The sequence below is a fragment of the Topomyia yanbarensis genome, chromosome 3, assembly GCF_030247195.1.
Source record: "Topomyia yanbarensis strain Yona2022 chromosome 3, ASM3024719v1, whole genome shotgun sequence".
Lineage (NCBI taxonomy): Eukaryota > Metazoa > Arthropoda > Insecta > Diptera > Culicidae > Topomyia > Topomyia yanbarensis.
Genome location: NC_080672.1, coordinates 82,945,050 through 82,958,887, shown reverse-complemented (window position 1 = coordinate 82,958,887; position 13,838 = coordinate 82,945,050). Strand labels below are relative to the sequence as shown.

The window sequence follows — 13,838 nt, the reverse complement described above, 5'->3', positions numbered from 1 at the left end:
TGAGTATCTGTTTTTTGCCTCGGAACAGGTTCTCGGAGAGGTCAGCGAAGCCGTTCGCACTGGACTATGGGTTGGAGATTGTTTCATCTACACAAACTCGGTTAATCGGATCAATTACTACGTCGGTGGTGAGATTGTTACCATTTCGCACCTGGATCGGACAATGTATCTTCTTGGCTATGTACCGAAGGATAATCGGTAAGTTTGATCCACCAAAAAACAGTTTTATCGAATTTAATGTAACAACCTTCTCAGATTGTACCTCGGCGATAAGGAACTGAACGTCACCAGTTTCGCGTTGCTCCTGTCCGTACTCGAGTATCAGACGGCTGTGATGCGGCGGGACTTTGTAACGGCCGACCGGGTACTACCGACCATCCCGAAGGAACATCGGACCCGGGTGGCACACTTCCTCGAGAAGCAAGGTTTCAAACAGCAAGCTCTACAGGTTTCCACCGATCCCGAGCATCGGTTCGATTTGGCCCTGCAGATTGGTGATCTCGACACGGCTCTGGTTTTGGCGCGGGAATCTGACAGTCCCCAGAAATGGTCCCAGCTGGCAAGCATCGCAACCAGTAAGAATAAATTCGATCTGGTTAAGGAGTGTCTCACCAATGCGAATGATTTTGGTGGGCTGTTGTTGCTGGCTACCAGTTCGGGTAGGTAGATGGGGTGTTTGGATAGATAATTACAATTTCAAATGAGCGTGAAAAATGAATGAACATTCGAGGGGGGACGTGGGAGGAGGGATACATTTAGCAGATTGAGGTTTGGTTTATGTTATTTCTATGCTGCACTGAATTGCGCGAGCGAATCGATGCCTATGCGGGGCGAATTTTTGTCGCATGAAATAGTTGGGGGAGGTAATGGAATAAATATGTTGTCTACACAGCGGCTATATTCAGCTTTCTACCAACTAACATATTATTAGTCGGTGTTTTTTCGAACAGTAAATAAAATGCTAATAAAATTTGTGTAAATGTAATTTAGAAACGCGAAGCAAGATAAACTTTTCTAATATTATTCAGGGGGCTGAGATGTAGAACTGTTTCGGAATTAAAGGCTTCTTGTTTCTCATTTAAACGCAGGTGATACCGATATGCTCCGGAATCTTGGCGAAAACGGAGTATCGCAGGGCAAATTCAACATCTCGTTTTTGTCGATGTTCCTGCTCGGTGATCTTGAGAAATGTCTAGAAATTCTGATCCAAACCAATCGGATACCGGAAGCAGCTTTCTTTGCTAGGTTTGTTTTCTAATCTTCTGTGTAGTGTTAGGGGAAACTAAATCTAATCATTCATCATCCAAACAGAACTTACCTACCCAGCAAAATTTCGTACGTTTTGGACATCTGGCGGACGGAGCTGGCGAAAATCAACGAGAAAGCCGGTCAAAGTTTGGCTGATCCACAGCAGTACGAGAATCTATTCCCCGGTTTCTATGATTCAGTCAAGACGCAGCAATTTTTGGCACCGGAACGATCGACCCTGTTACCGGCTAGTTCGGCTATTGATGTAAGTTTGCTTGGCGTCCCTTTTGGGAAAAGTTTTTAATTAGCAAATAATTTTTTTTCGCCTGCGTAGGTCCCACTGAATATTGATCGCAACCCCGTGGCAGAAATGAATGCAGCGGAGAATGAGGGACGGTTCGATTATGACCCAAGCGCCAGTACAGATGGCGATGTTACGACAGCAGCAGACACGGTAAGTGGTCTAATCAATTCCACCAAAAACTTTGTTCATTGAGCTACATTTCTTCCTAAGGAGAAAAATTTAGGTGAAAACTAATTTTTCTACACTAGGGAGAAAATTGGATAAAACGCTTTTGCGCGTGAAAGATTCAAGATCTATAGCAAAATTATTTTTGGAATTTGCGTTTCGACTTCTCCTCAATCCAACACTAACTTAGTGCCAGGACTAAGCTAGCGCTCGGAACGACACTAGCTCCAAAAACAGAACAAAATAGTGTTCCTAAGTAAACCCAGAATAGAGTTGACCCGTACAATACAGCAATCAGTAAGTTCTACAATCATTTTTCACCTAAGCAATACGACTCGTGTTAACGTAATGAATTCTGCAAGTTATCGCCGAACTCGGCACAGGATGCACCACGTGAGCCGCTTGTAAAGTTTCTGAAGATGAAAATGTGATTCCACCGTTGCCACACGAAGTGAAAGTGAATCCTTTCGTGATTTTCAGTATTTGGAAATAGCAGCTGATGCCGCCACCATGAAGGAACTGACAGGACTTTCCCAACAACGAAGCCGGGTACACCGCAAATTGGTGCGGTTACGTTCGACTTTCCGAGACATCCGGCATTTTGACTTGGCCCAGCTTAACGTTATGAGCAGCAAACTTGCCACTGCTTATGCTGAGTTTAATAGCATCCAAAACCGCATAATGGCGCTCGTTCCGGATGAAAAAGTGGCAGAGCAGGAAAGAGCCTGCGACGCTTTTAAAGATCTGCATGATCTCCACGGCGATTGAAGGAATAATAATCATGATGAAAAATGATGCCATTCTGCCACCCACTGCACCGCAAGTTTCAATTCAACAGCAACCATTGAAGGCACCGATTCTTGCCTTCGATGGTATTTACGCAAATTTTCCAAAATTCAAGGCAGTTTTCCAGGACCTAATTCAGCAGACACCGATGCAATAAAATTGTACCACCTGGACAAGTCTCTTGTTGGGTGCGACGAGATGAAAACATCATCAGCGCTGGCAACTATCAGCAAGCATGGGTTGTGCTGACAGAGCGGTACGAAAATCAGCGTGTTATTGTCGAATCACACATAAGAGGATTGTTCCAACTCAAAAAGATGTCATGTAAATCGTAAAAGGATTTGCGAGGCCTTCTAAATGAGTCTACACGTCACGTAGAAAGCCTCCGTTACTTGAACCAGCAGCTCATCGGCATTTCGGAGCACACAATTGTCCACACTATTACGAATGCACTTGACAAAGCGACGCAGAATCCACTCTTAAACGAGGTGAATTGCCTAAGCATGAGTCGACCATCACTTACCTGAAAACCAGATGCCAAATTTTGGAAAACTGCGAGAGTTTTACACCAGTTCCACCGACACCAGCCACCAAATCGAAGTTCGTCACAGTAGTACCGAAGGCACCAATCCAGAAGAGTTACGCTACTATGACGGGTAAGACGAATCAAGCAGAAACATTTCAACTAACAGTGTACCACCATGACGAACTTGAATGCATCCCAGAAGATTGACAAGATCCGAGCAGCGGGCGCATGTTTCAGCTGCCACCGATCAAACAGATGTCCATCCAACAACACCTGCAGAAAGTGTCAGAAGCGTCATCACACCATACTCCACGAACGATGATAGTGCCGAAAAGTGCAGCCAGGATAGACGTACGAAGGTGCCCACCCAGCAGGTACCGGAATCGGCTAACGTTGCGACATCACTCCTGAAGAAGATTCACCTGTTTCGACAGCCTGTTCCTGCAACTATGAACAGTCATCAAAGATTATGCTGCTACTAACTGCAGTTCACGCCATTGATCGACATAATCAACCACATAGGTGCCGTGTGTTGCTCGACAGCGGTTCTCAGGTAAATTTCGTGTCCGAGAAAATGGCAGATATCCTTGTGTTTCCGAAGAAACGAGCGAGTGATGCAATTACCGGCATAAACGCCATGAGAACACTTGCTCGAGATGAGATCACCGAATGGAACATCACCCAAGGAATTCATTTGCGCGATCCTGAGTTCCGTAAGCCTGAGAAGATCGACATGCTAGTCAGAACTGAGCTGTTCTTCGACTTTCTGAAGCCAGGTTGTCTCACTCTCGCCTTGGATGGGTGGTCGTTGGAGTGATAAACGATGCCATCGTATCCAACGTAGCCATTCAACAATCCAATGTCGCATCAATTTGCCCGTGTGGAAAGGTTGATGCACCAGTTTAGGAACATTGAAGAAGTTTCCGATGCTACGCCGCTGTCTGTAGAAGAGCAGTCGTGCGAAACACATTTCCTTTCCACTTACAATCGCAATCCAAATGGACGATTTGTCATTAGTCTACATCTGAAGGCAAATGTCGGTCAGATTGACGATTGTCCTGCCTTAGCTTTGAAACAATTCCTGATGCTTGGAAAACAACTGCAGCGTGACGCCAAGCTTCGATCCCAATATGTTGATTTCATTCGCGAGGGTCTTGGACATTGTCACGAAGTGAAGGAGTCCAATGATCAACCTAATCAGGCAATGTACTATATGCCACACCACACCGCTCTCCGACCGCAAAGCTTCAGCATCATCGTCACCATAGCTATCGCTTAATGAAGCACTCAAGGTTGGTCACATTGTTCAGAGGGATCTGTTTTCCATCGTGCTGAGTTTCCGATAGCATACTGTTGTCTTTTCGGTGGACATAACAAAAATGTATCGTCAAATACTTGTGGTCCCGGGGGACAGGTGTTACCAGAGAATATTTTGGAGAGAGCAACCAACTCAACCGTTACGTGGTTTAGAACTGGATACTATTACGTACGGTACAGCATCCGCTCCATATCAAGCCGCCCGATGGTTGCTCCAGCTCGCCGAAGAAGAGTCAGCAGTCTCCCATTTATGCTCGTATCGTAAAGGAGTATTATTACATCGACGACGTGTTATCTGGTGCGGATATCATCGAGGACACCATTGAATGCCAAACAGATGCTCACCCAAGGTTGCTTCTCCGTGAACAAATGGTGCTCCAACTCGGATGAGTGCAGTGTATTCCAGTCGAGGAACGTGAAAAGCAGCTCATCGTACATAAATATGGTGCCAACGAAGCAATAAGGGTTTTTGGCTTACTGTGGGATCCGAGCAGCTGATGAGGAATCTTCCGCAATCACGAATCGTACCATCTCCACCATTCGCAGTGACTGATGTGGAGTACGCTGGTCCTTTGTTGGTGAAACAAGGAACCTACCGTCCCTAACTCGTCAAGGTGTAGGTAGCAGTACATGTCTGCATGACCACCAAGGCCGTACACCTTGAAGCAATTTCTGATCTGACGACGGATGCGTTCCTAGCCATCTCTGAAAGATATCAAAGCCAACCGTTTGAGTCGTTGGCAGCATTTGCAGCTCATGTGTGAGCACTTTTGGCGTGCTTAGAGACGGGATTACTTCAACACGTTGCTACCACGGAAAAGGAACATAAGAACAATGCCAAATCTACACCCCGGAATGGTTATTCTTCTCCACAACAAGACACAGTCATCTTTGAACTGGAAGCTGGAACATGTTACCGCCATCTACCCTGATACTGAAGGCCTAGTTCGAGTAGTGGACATTTTTGTCGATGGCTCTACCTTCCGCCGTCCGGTCAACAAAGTTTTCCGTTCTTCCAATCGAGGATAACTTCATCACAGTGCCATCCGACGACAAATCTGTTGTAACGTAGTTCTAACCGGCGGAAGTATGTTCCATCTGTCACAGCATATACTGCTTTCCCTTTGCGCAACCCTAATTGAGCGGTGTGACACTGCACTGTTTACGTACCAGCGTAGAATGCTATCCATGTCTCAATAATAAGTTACATGCATATAAATTTGCACTGCGAAGCAGCGACATTATTTTTAACCACGAAGCATCAACAACCTAACAAGAGAATAAAATTCAGTCTACTTTCTACTTCTGCCGCAGTCAGACGTACAATCGAGCCAAGTGAACAACAGGCCTCTCGATCTAGTATGCATTGTCTCGAGAACAAAGGAAATATCGGATTATTCTTGTCATCATGAGTAAAGTTGACGAAAAAGATCTACTCCGACCCAACGCTGCGGTCGTTGACTTAAAATTTTGTTTAAAACGACCGAGTTTTAGTGAAGTGGAATACCTTCTGAAGGTAAAAATGCAACTTAGGCTTGCGGATGTCTTGTACCTTCAGTATCATCATCTTCGCAATGTAATGTTAATATCATTCAACACGTTAGCACAAGCCGAGCGTTTCGTTTTGAAGAACAACCTAAAACACGTGGTTGAAAGTGACAACGTTGGATTTAAGATTCCCGTATACATTGAGAATGATTATATAGATGTAAGGTTATATGACCTATCACCTCGTACCCCTCCTGAGCCAATTGCAAAATGCATGTCGCAATACGGAGAAGTAGAATCCGTTACACCTGCTACTTGGAGAAACTTCTTCCCGGGTACGCCTATTGGCGTTTTTGTAGTGAGGATGCGGGTTAAAAGGCCTATACCCTCCTACTTGACAATAAAACTCAAAACTCACGGAACTACAATTATGCAAACTACGCTGTGCACCCATGAGGGGCAAACTCCTACGTGCAAGTATTGTTATCAGACAGCTCATCATGGACAACCTTGCGCGGAAGATGCAGAGGAAAATGCATCTCAACCGATTGCAAACTCATCTACGGCAAACCAACCTAAAACAGAGTTTTCAATACCAATGCCTGAACCACAAACGGTGGCCAAATTTGTGGCAGCTGTTCAGACCATAATGACAACCGCAAAAGAATCATCCAGCACCCCAAAAGCAACTGTAAGCAACATCGGCAACGAATGCAATAACAATGACGACGGTTTTACAATAAGTTCAAGAAGCAAGGAGAACATCTGATCCCGGACACCAAGCCAGCTTCGACCGGGACGTGAAAAACAGGAGAGAATTAAATGACCCCCCCTGACGCTGTTTGCCAACAGACCTCGCGAAAGAAGGTCTCCGCTCGAAATAAAAAGTTGCGCGCACGAGATCCAATTAATTAATTCTTGTTTGTATTTTTATTTTTACATGTATTGTAAACGTATAAAAGATCCACGGCTCCGTTAAGCTACCGCTATGAGCCGTGTCAAATAAACGAATTAATAAAAAAAAGAGAATAAAGTTAGTGTTACTGAAGTAAGTCATTTCATTTGGATCTTATACGCCACCAGGCAGCTCTCAAGCTCTCAAGTCCACTCGTAAGTAAAAGGAATCCCAGCTGAGATCCGCGAAGAAACCCAGAGAATTTTCTGTCGTAACTCAGCCCTCCACGTTCCACTAACGTTCCCCCAGTCGGAATAGTTTCCTTGTATTAGCTATTCAGGAGTCGGTGGCAAAAGATATCGAGGAAATTTAGGCAGCACCTCGTGACAATCCGGAAATTCTAGTGATGATTTAGAAACGAACCGGGGATTCATTGGAGTTACCATGATAAGAAAAAATAAACTCGTAGTTCCCGAGAAACTTCAACAGCGAATGCTTGCACACAAAGGACATCCTGGAGACTCAGTGATGAAAAGAAGGTATTTAGTCGATACAAGGAGGTCGAAATTATGAATCACATTACATCACGCAAAACGATCGAAAGATTGAACGTAATTTTCACACGACTAGGGTATCCTTGAACCATAGCGTTGGAAAATGCAAAACAGTTCATTGGAAAAGAATTCGAACAATTTAAATTCACGGCATAACATTAAATCATTCTATACTGGCCACAAAAAATGGACTGATTGAGCGTCAAAATCGATCGCTATTGAAGCGCTCGCCTTCAAATCTATAATGCACTTGGCAGAGACTGAGAAAGCGACTTGAATGACAACCTGATAGTGTACGACACTACACCTAATTCGACGACAGGCAAAACTCCAACGGAGTTGTGTTACGGGAGGACGATCAGATCAAATTATCAGAGCAGAAGAGAAGAGCAACAGGAAGTTGGCATTTCCACTCCCCCTGTCCAAATCGTTTCAATCGGGTGCCCTGGTGGTCCCTCCCAGTCTCAATATATTGTTATGTTGATAGTGCTAGTTGTCGCGATTTGAGGCATAGAAGAGTGCGTCATTGTTTTGATTGAACCGAAATCAGTTTTGTTTTGATCACTCCGACTATTTTTTAATTTTCGACGCGTTTTATGAGTGTTTTAATTGTTGTGTTACTACCAATCGTTTCGCAAACTTTGTGTTGTTGATCGGGAAGTGACAAAGTAACTTTTTAATCTGTGTATTCGCTGTTTTGTGTTGAGAAAAATACCCGCTACCGAGTTTGTTTTGCATTCTCCATCGGTACCAGCACTGCTATTTTTTCGTGCCGTACAGTGAAGTGTAGGTAGCAGTGATGGAGAAGCAGCAGTGCGGAGCTTGTACTTTGCCGATTAATGACCTTGAGCCGGTCTGTTGTGGCTTTTGCGGTACATATTTTCACATCGGCCAGCAGTGCTTGGGTTTTAACCATCGCGCCAATAAGGAATTGCTGTCGCAGGGAAACATTGTTTTTTTCTGCTCACCGTGTCGCGATGAGCTCAATGGAAGGAGTGTGCGCTCTTATATTGAGGCTAAAGTCGAACCTGGAATTGCTACACCGAATGTTGAAAATTTATTATCTCAAATTCAACAACTTTCTTCATTTGTTGAATCGTTGAGCCAAAAAGTCGACCGTTTGACTGTGTGCCAAAACCATGCCGATCGAACGAATGATGAACAAATTCGCTCTAGTGGTCAATCTGATATGCCAGTTTGCCCTAGACTGGGAGTGAAACGTCGCCGTGGAAATCAAGGCCAGCCTGTACGTGCTACGGTTAACCATGGAACAAATATGATTGACCTCAGTGACCTCTCCGTTACGTCTATTAATCCTGAAGCACCACCGCCAAAGTTCTGGTTATATTTGTCTGGTTTTCACCCTATGATCACCGACAGTGACGTCCAGAAAATCCTTCTTCGTTGTTTGAATGTTGAAGGTACCACTGATATCGTGCGTTTACTGCCAAAGGGTAAAGACACGACAAATTTGTCCTTCGTGTCGTTTAAGATTGGCCTTGATCCAGTACTGAAACAGATAGCACTTACTCCGTCTACTTGGCCCGAGGGCCTGCTGTTTCGAGAATTCATTGACATGTCAATAAAACCCAATCGTGGACCCGGACTAAACCGACTCCAAACTCCAAGCGGATGTAATCATACTGAGAATTTGGAAAGCCCAATGGTGACTAAGTAGTTGATGGGAGATAGTACACGTTACATCGCCGATTTCCGAATTCCTTTCTTGCACAACTTGCCACCATTACGAAGAAGCATTGTTCCGCCGTCATCGCCGAGACTGCACAAACGAATTCACGCTGCGCGGCCATCATCGGGACGCCTGTTATGCTGCACTATGGAAGCCCCTGAGCGCTCCGACGCAGTCGTGCTACCAGCCAGCGACCAGCTTAGTCGTCCCGGCCCTGCGTTCGGAGGTCGTGAGGGGGTCTTCCCAACTCCCTTCTCAGGCGAGTATTTTGCTTTAAATGACGATCCGCTTCCTGAAAACCTTCTGGTTTCCAGCTTGCCATCGGGTACATCACGTCCTTGCAATTTGTCGGGAAGCTTTGCACATGGCGTCGATGGTTTGCGGTTGTATTACCAAAACGTTAGAGGGCTCAGGACGAAAATCGAGGACTTGTACTTGGCTGCTCTTGACGGCGACTACGATATTTTCGTTCTAACGGAAACTTGGCTTAATCGTATTACATTGATGCAGCTCTTCGGGGATTCTTACGCGGTTTATCGTGCGGATCGAGGTGCTCGTAACAGTATCCATGGTCGCGGTGGGTGAGTTTTAATCGCTGTTTCTTCCGCACTTGCCTCCTGTGAGTTTGGTGTGGATAGTTCATCAAGCATTGAAGCAGTTTGGACGAAGATTACTACGCAAACGAAGAACTACTTTATTGGAGCTGTTTACATTCCTCCAGAAAAACGACTTGATTGTTCTATTACGCAGTTCCACCTAGACTCCATAGAGCGCGCTTCTTCTCAGGCAGATACAAACGATGTGATGATAGTCCTTGGCGATTTCAACCAACCAGGACTCAAGTGGGTTTCTTCTGGACGTGGGTACGCTTACCCTAACCCGTTATCCTCGACAACAAATCCTGCCAGCCGCTTACTTCTGGACGGGATGGCTTTTCATGGACTAAGTCAAGTAAGCACGGTTTCCAACCATCAATCTCGTTTTCTTGACCTTGTCTTCGTCAATGAGAATGCTTTGCCTGAGTGTTCTGTGAGTGAAGCTTCCAGTGCGATCGTTCCTTTGGATAACTATCATCCCGCTTTAGAAATATCCGTTTCAACCATTAGTTCACCACTATATGAAGAAGCTTTAGCTGTGAATCGTCGTAGTTTTCGCAAAACTGATCTAGTAGCTCTACGCCGCTCACTGTTGCTGATTGACTGGAGTGTACTACTTGATCAAGTGGATGTAGATGTTGCAGTTGATCTCTATAATCGGTTACTCCTTGACTGTGTTGAAAAATCTGTTCCAAATTATCAACCTCCCAGGAAGCCTCCCTGGTCGAACACAATGCTTCGGAATCTGAAACGCATCCGTGCCAAAGCTCTACGTGTGTACACAAATCGACGATACCCTATTCTCAAGCGCTTTTTCGCAATAGCCAGTAATGAGTACCGCTGTTATAATAAATTGCTATACAAAGGATATGTGAACCGCATCCAACAAAACTTACGACGAAATCCGAAGGGCTTCTGGACTTTTGTTAATACGAAGAGGAAGGAAACGGGTCTTCCGTCTAGGATGGTTTACAATGGCGAAGTAGCGACTACGACGGCGACAAAGTGTTCTCTATTTGCCAGTTACTTCTCGAGTGTCTTCACTACTGATGCGCCAACTGCCATCGAGCTCGAAAACGCGTCCCGTGATGTTCCCGTTGGTGCGGTGGATATGGATGTATTCACCATTTCAGAACAATCGGTTCTCTCTGCAATACAAAAAACGAAATCGTCGTATGCTCCAGGACTAAGTGCAATGCCTTCAGCTGTTCTGAAAAAATGTTCGGATATTTTAGCGATTCCACTAACGCACCTTTTCAATGTGTCATTTCAGCAGCAAAAATTCCCCGATGATTGGAAGTGTTCAGTCATGTTTCCGGTACACAAGAAAGGTGACAAAGGCAACATCGAGAACTACCGGGGAATCACTTCGCTGAGAGTCGAGTCAAAAAATTTCGAATCACTTGTCAACGAGATGCTGTTCTCTGCTAGTGAACATTACATAAGCACTTGTCAGCACGGATTCTTTCCCGGTCGATCGGTGGAGACGAACCTGGTCTCCTTCACATCCTTTTGTACGGAACAAATGTCCAAACAACTGCAGGTGGACACGATCTACACAGATCTTAAAGCTGCTTTCGACACTGTTAACCATGAGATACTGCTAACGAAGCTTGATAAACTTGGATGCACTGCCCGATTCTGCCGTTGGCTTCGATCATACCTTGTTCACCGTAAAGTCGTTGTTCAAATTGGTGACAATGAATCTGAGTCCTTTTCCAAACATTCTGGAGTTCCTCAAGGTAGCACACTTGGTCCGCTACTGTTTTCACTGTTCGTGAATGATGTGGCTTTCGTCTTAATGCGTGGAGGGAAACTGTTCTTCGTCGATGACTTGAAAATATTTCTAATTATAAGGAAAGAAGCCGATTGCCGTGAGCTACAGTATCTCGTTGATACCTTTTATAGTTGGTGTAAAAGAAACATGATGGTTCTTAGTGTTGCTAAATGCTTTGTTATCAGCTTTCATCGACGAGGAACATGTTTACTTTCAACTACAACATCGCTGGAACTCAGCTGCAACGCGTTGATCATGTAAAAGATTTGGGCGTCATCCTTGATGAAAGGCTAACGTACACCCATCACTTCTCAGCGATCATTGACAAAGCTAATCGTCTACTAGGTTTTATGTTCAAAATATCCAACGAATTCCGGGACCCTTTGTGCTTCAAAGCGCTGTATTGTTCGCTGGTGCGCTCACAGTTAGAATTCGCAAACGTCGTCTGGTGCCCCTACCATGCAACTTGGAGCCAAAGAATTGAAGCCGTCCAGCGCAGATTCATAAGATATGCGTTACGTCAATTGCATTACAATGATCCGCTGAACTTGCCGCCATACGAAGACCGTTGTCGATTACTAGGACTGCACACTTTAGAAGATCGTAGACACGCGTCGCAAGCTACCTTCGTATCTAAGCTTCTTCTCGCCGAATATGATGTTCCCGATCTCCTATCACAAATTAACCTCTACGCACCAACCCGTGTCCTTCGTCCTCGAACACTGCTGCAGACTGAAATGCGTAACACTAACTACGCTGCCAACAGCCCGATACTAGCAATGGTCCGTCGCTTCAACGATTTTACCGACAACTTCGACTTCGTCATTAGTTCTGCACAGTTTAGAAATCGTTTGTTATCACTTTAGGTTAATTATTTGTATTTTAGTTCATTAAGACTCATTGTCAGATGGACGTAAATTGTTAAACATAAATATAAATAAATATAAATATAATGATATCGATTACCACAGCAGTCGAAACGCATTTTCCATAACTAACTTTACATAACTTTGATCAAATTATCCGAAGCTGCTAAAAAATCATTTCACTATATCCCCCTGTCTAGCACAAACCCCCCTCCACCCTAATCAGCAACATGATGGACGCTCCGCTGAATACAACATCCGTGGCGGCGTCCAGTATACTCACGGCTATAGCAGCGGAATCCCAACAGCCACCACCCCCAGCAACAACAGCAGCAGCAGCCAATCCGATCATCAAACGGAAGAGCTCACTGGAAGACTTTGAGTCGGAAATTGAAGCCCTGAACCTGGACGATAACATCGACACCTCGGTGAGTAGTGAAACCTTAATCCCTTAGTAAAGTTTAGCTTGATCCTAACTTCTTTGGCTTCCCCTTTGCCCCATCGCCACCACCACGACCAACAACAACAACAGGATGTGAATATAGACGATGACCTGTTGAGTGATTGAGCGGTGCGCGGCTGTCCCCCTCCGGTAGAAGGTGAAAACGCTACGCAAGCCCCTTCTTTCAGTAGTGCTAGAAGAGTATATAGATCGTAATGATAATTGATAAAAAAACAAGGAAACAAAACATTGTACGGAAAAAAACAAAAAAAAAATGTAGTAGAAGAAGAATGTTATTTGAATGGTTATACTTGAGCGATTAGTAGCGCATGAGAATAGAAGAAAAACGCAAAAAAAAAACTTGAAGTTTGTATTATGTGCAAATGACGGAAAAAGGAAACAAACGAAAAGTATTTTAGAACCGATTGTTTTCGGCACACTTTTTCCCCCTAACACGAGGAAAAACCCTCTCATAAATTTAATTGTGAATGGGAACCGACGAAGTAAATAGTAAACGCAATAGCATTTAGTAAATCTTAATTTCTCTGTAATTCAATTTCCTTTCAACAAAATGGCGAAATAATCTACCACTTCCGGGAGAGCAAAAAAAACATTTATCTTGTGTCTCACAGTATGAACAGTTGAAAACAGCAGTATGTTGACCTATGTGCAAAGTGATTCGTTGTTTTTAACTGAAGGTTTTCAAATGGGCAACAATCTTACGAGATGTAAAGAATCTAGAGAAGAAAAATGCCCAATACATCGCGTGATGGGATAACCAGATATGAAGTAAAAAATCATATGTTATTACTTATCTATTACCTTTATTATGATTATTATTATTATTACTGCTATAAGTGCTATCCACATTTTGTCTCTTTATTATAACTTAAGAATCAGAAAGGAAAAGCATAAGGAAGCAAATCCATCAATATAAAGAATTCAGTATATAACAAACATTGAATCGTTTAGTTACTCTAAATCATCCGAAATGCACTCAATAATGATCGTCGACTCACTTTCGTGGCCAACTACTGAAATACTATTCACTCTTTTTTCGCCCTTCTTCCCTTTGACATTACATAAAGGTATTACATCGGGGGGAATCTCGTTATGCTTTCTTCAGACCTCTTTCGTTTACTCAGGAGTTTTCTGCAGCTATCTGGGAGCCTCGCTTGATCCGT

At 44.1% G+C, this 13,838-nt stretch overlaps 1 protein-coding gene across 2 annotated transcripts in view; it reads left to right on the top strand.

The window, feature by feature from the left end:
- LOC131691803 (coatomer subunit beta') overlaps positions 1-13,611 on the top strand; it is a 289,311-nt gene extending 275,700 nt beyond the window's left edge. For both annotated transcript variants that reach the window (XM_058978454.1, XM_058978456.1), the window contains 7 exons: positions 29-198; positions 256-659; positions 1,089-1,245; positions 1,312-1,513; positions 1,583-1,702; positions 12,413-12,640; positions 12,745-13,611. In XM_058978454.1, the coding sequence (XP_058834437.1) occupies positions 29-198; positions 256-659; positions 1,089-1,245; positions 1,312-1,513; positions 1,583-1,702; positions 12,413-12,640; positions 12,745-12,780 (1,317 nt within the window). In that variant the 3' untranslated portion in view covers positions 12,781-13,611. The remainder of the gene's footprint in view (positions 1-28; positions 199-255; positions 660-1,088; positions 1,246-1,311; positions 1,514-1,582; positions 1,703-12,412; positions 12,641-12,744) is intronic.
- The last annotated feature ends 227 nt before the right edge of the window (positions 13,612-13,838 follow it).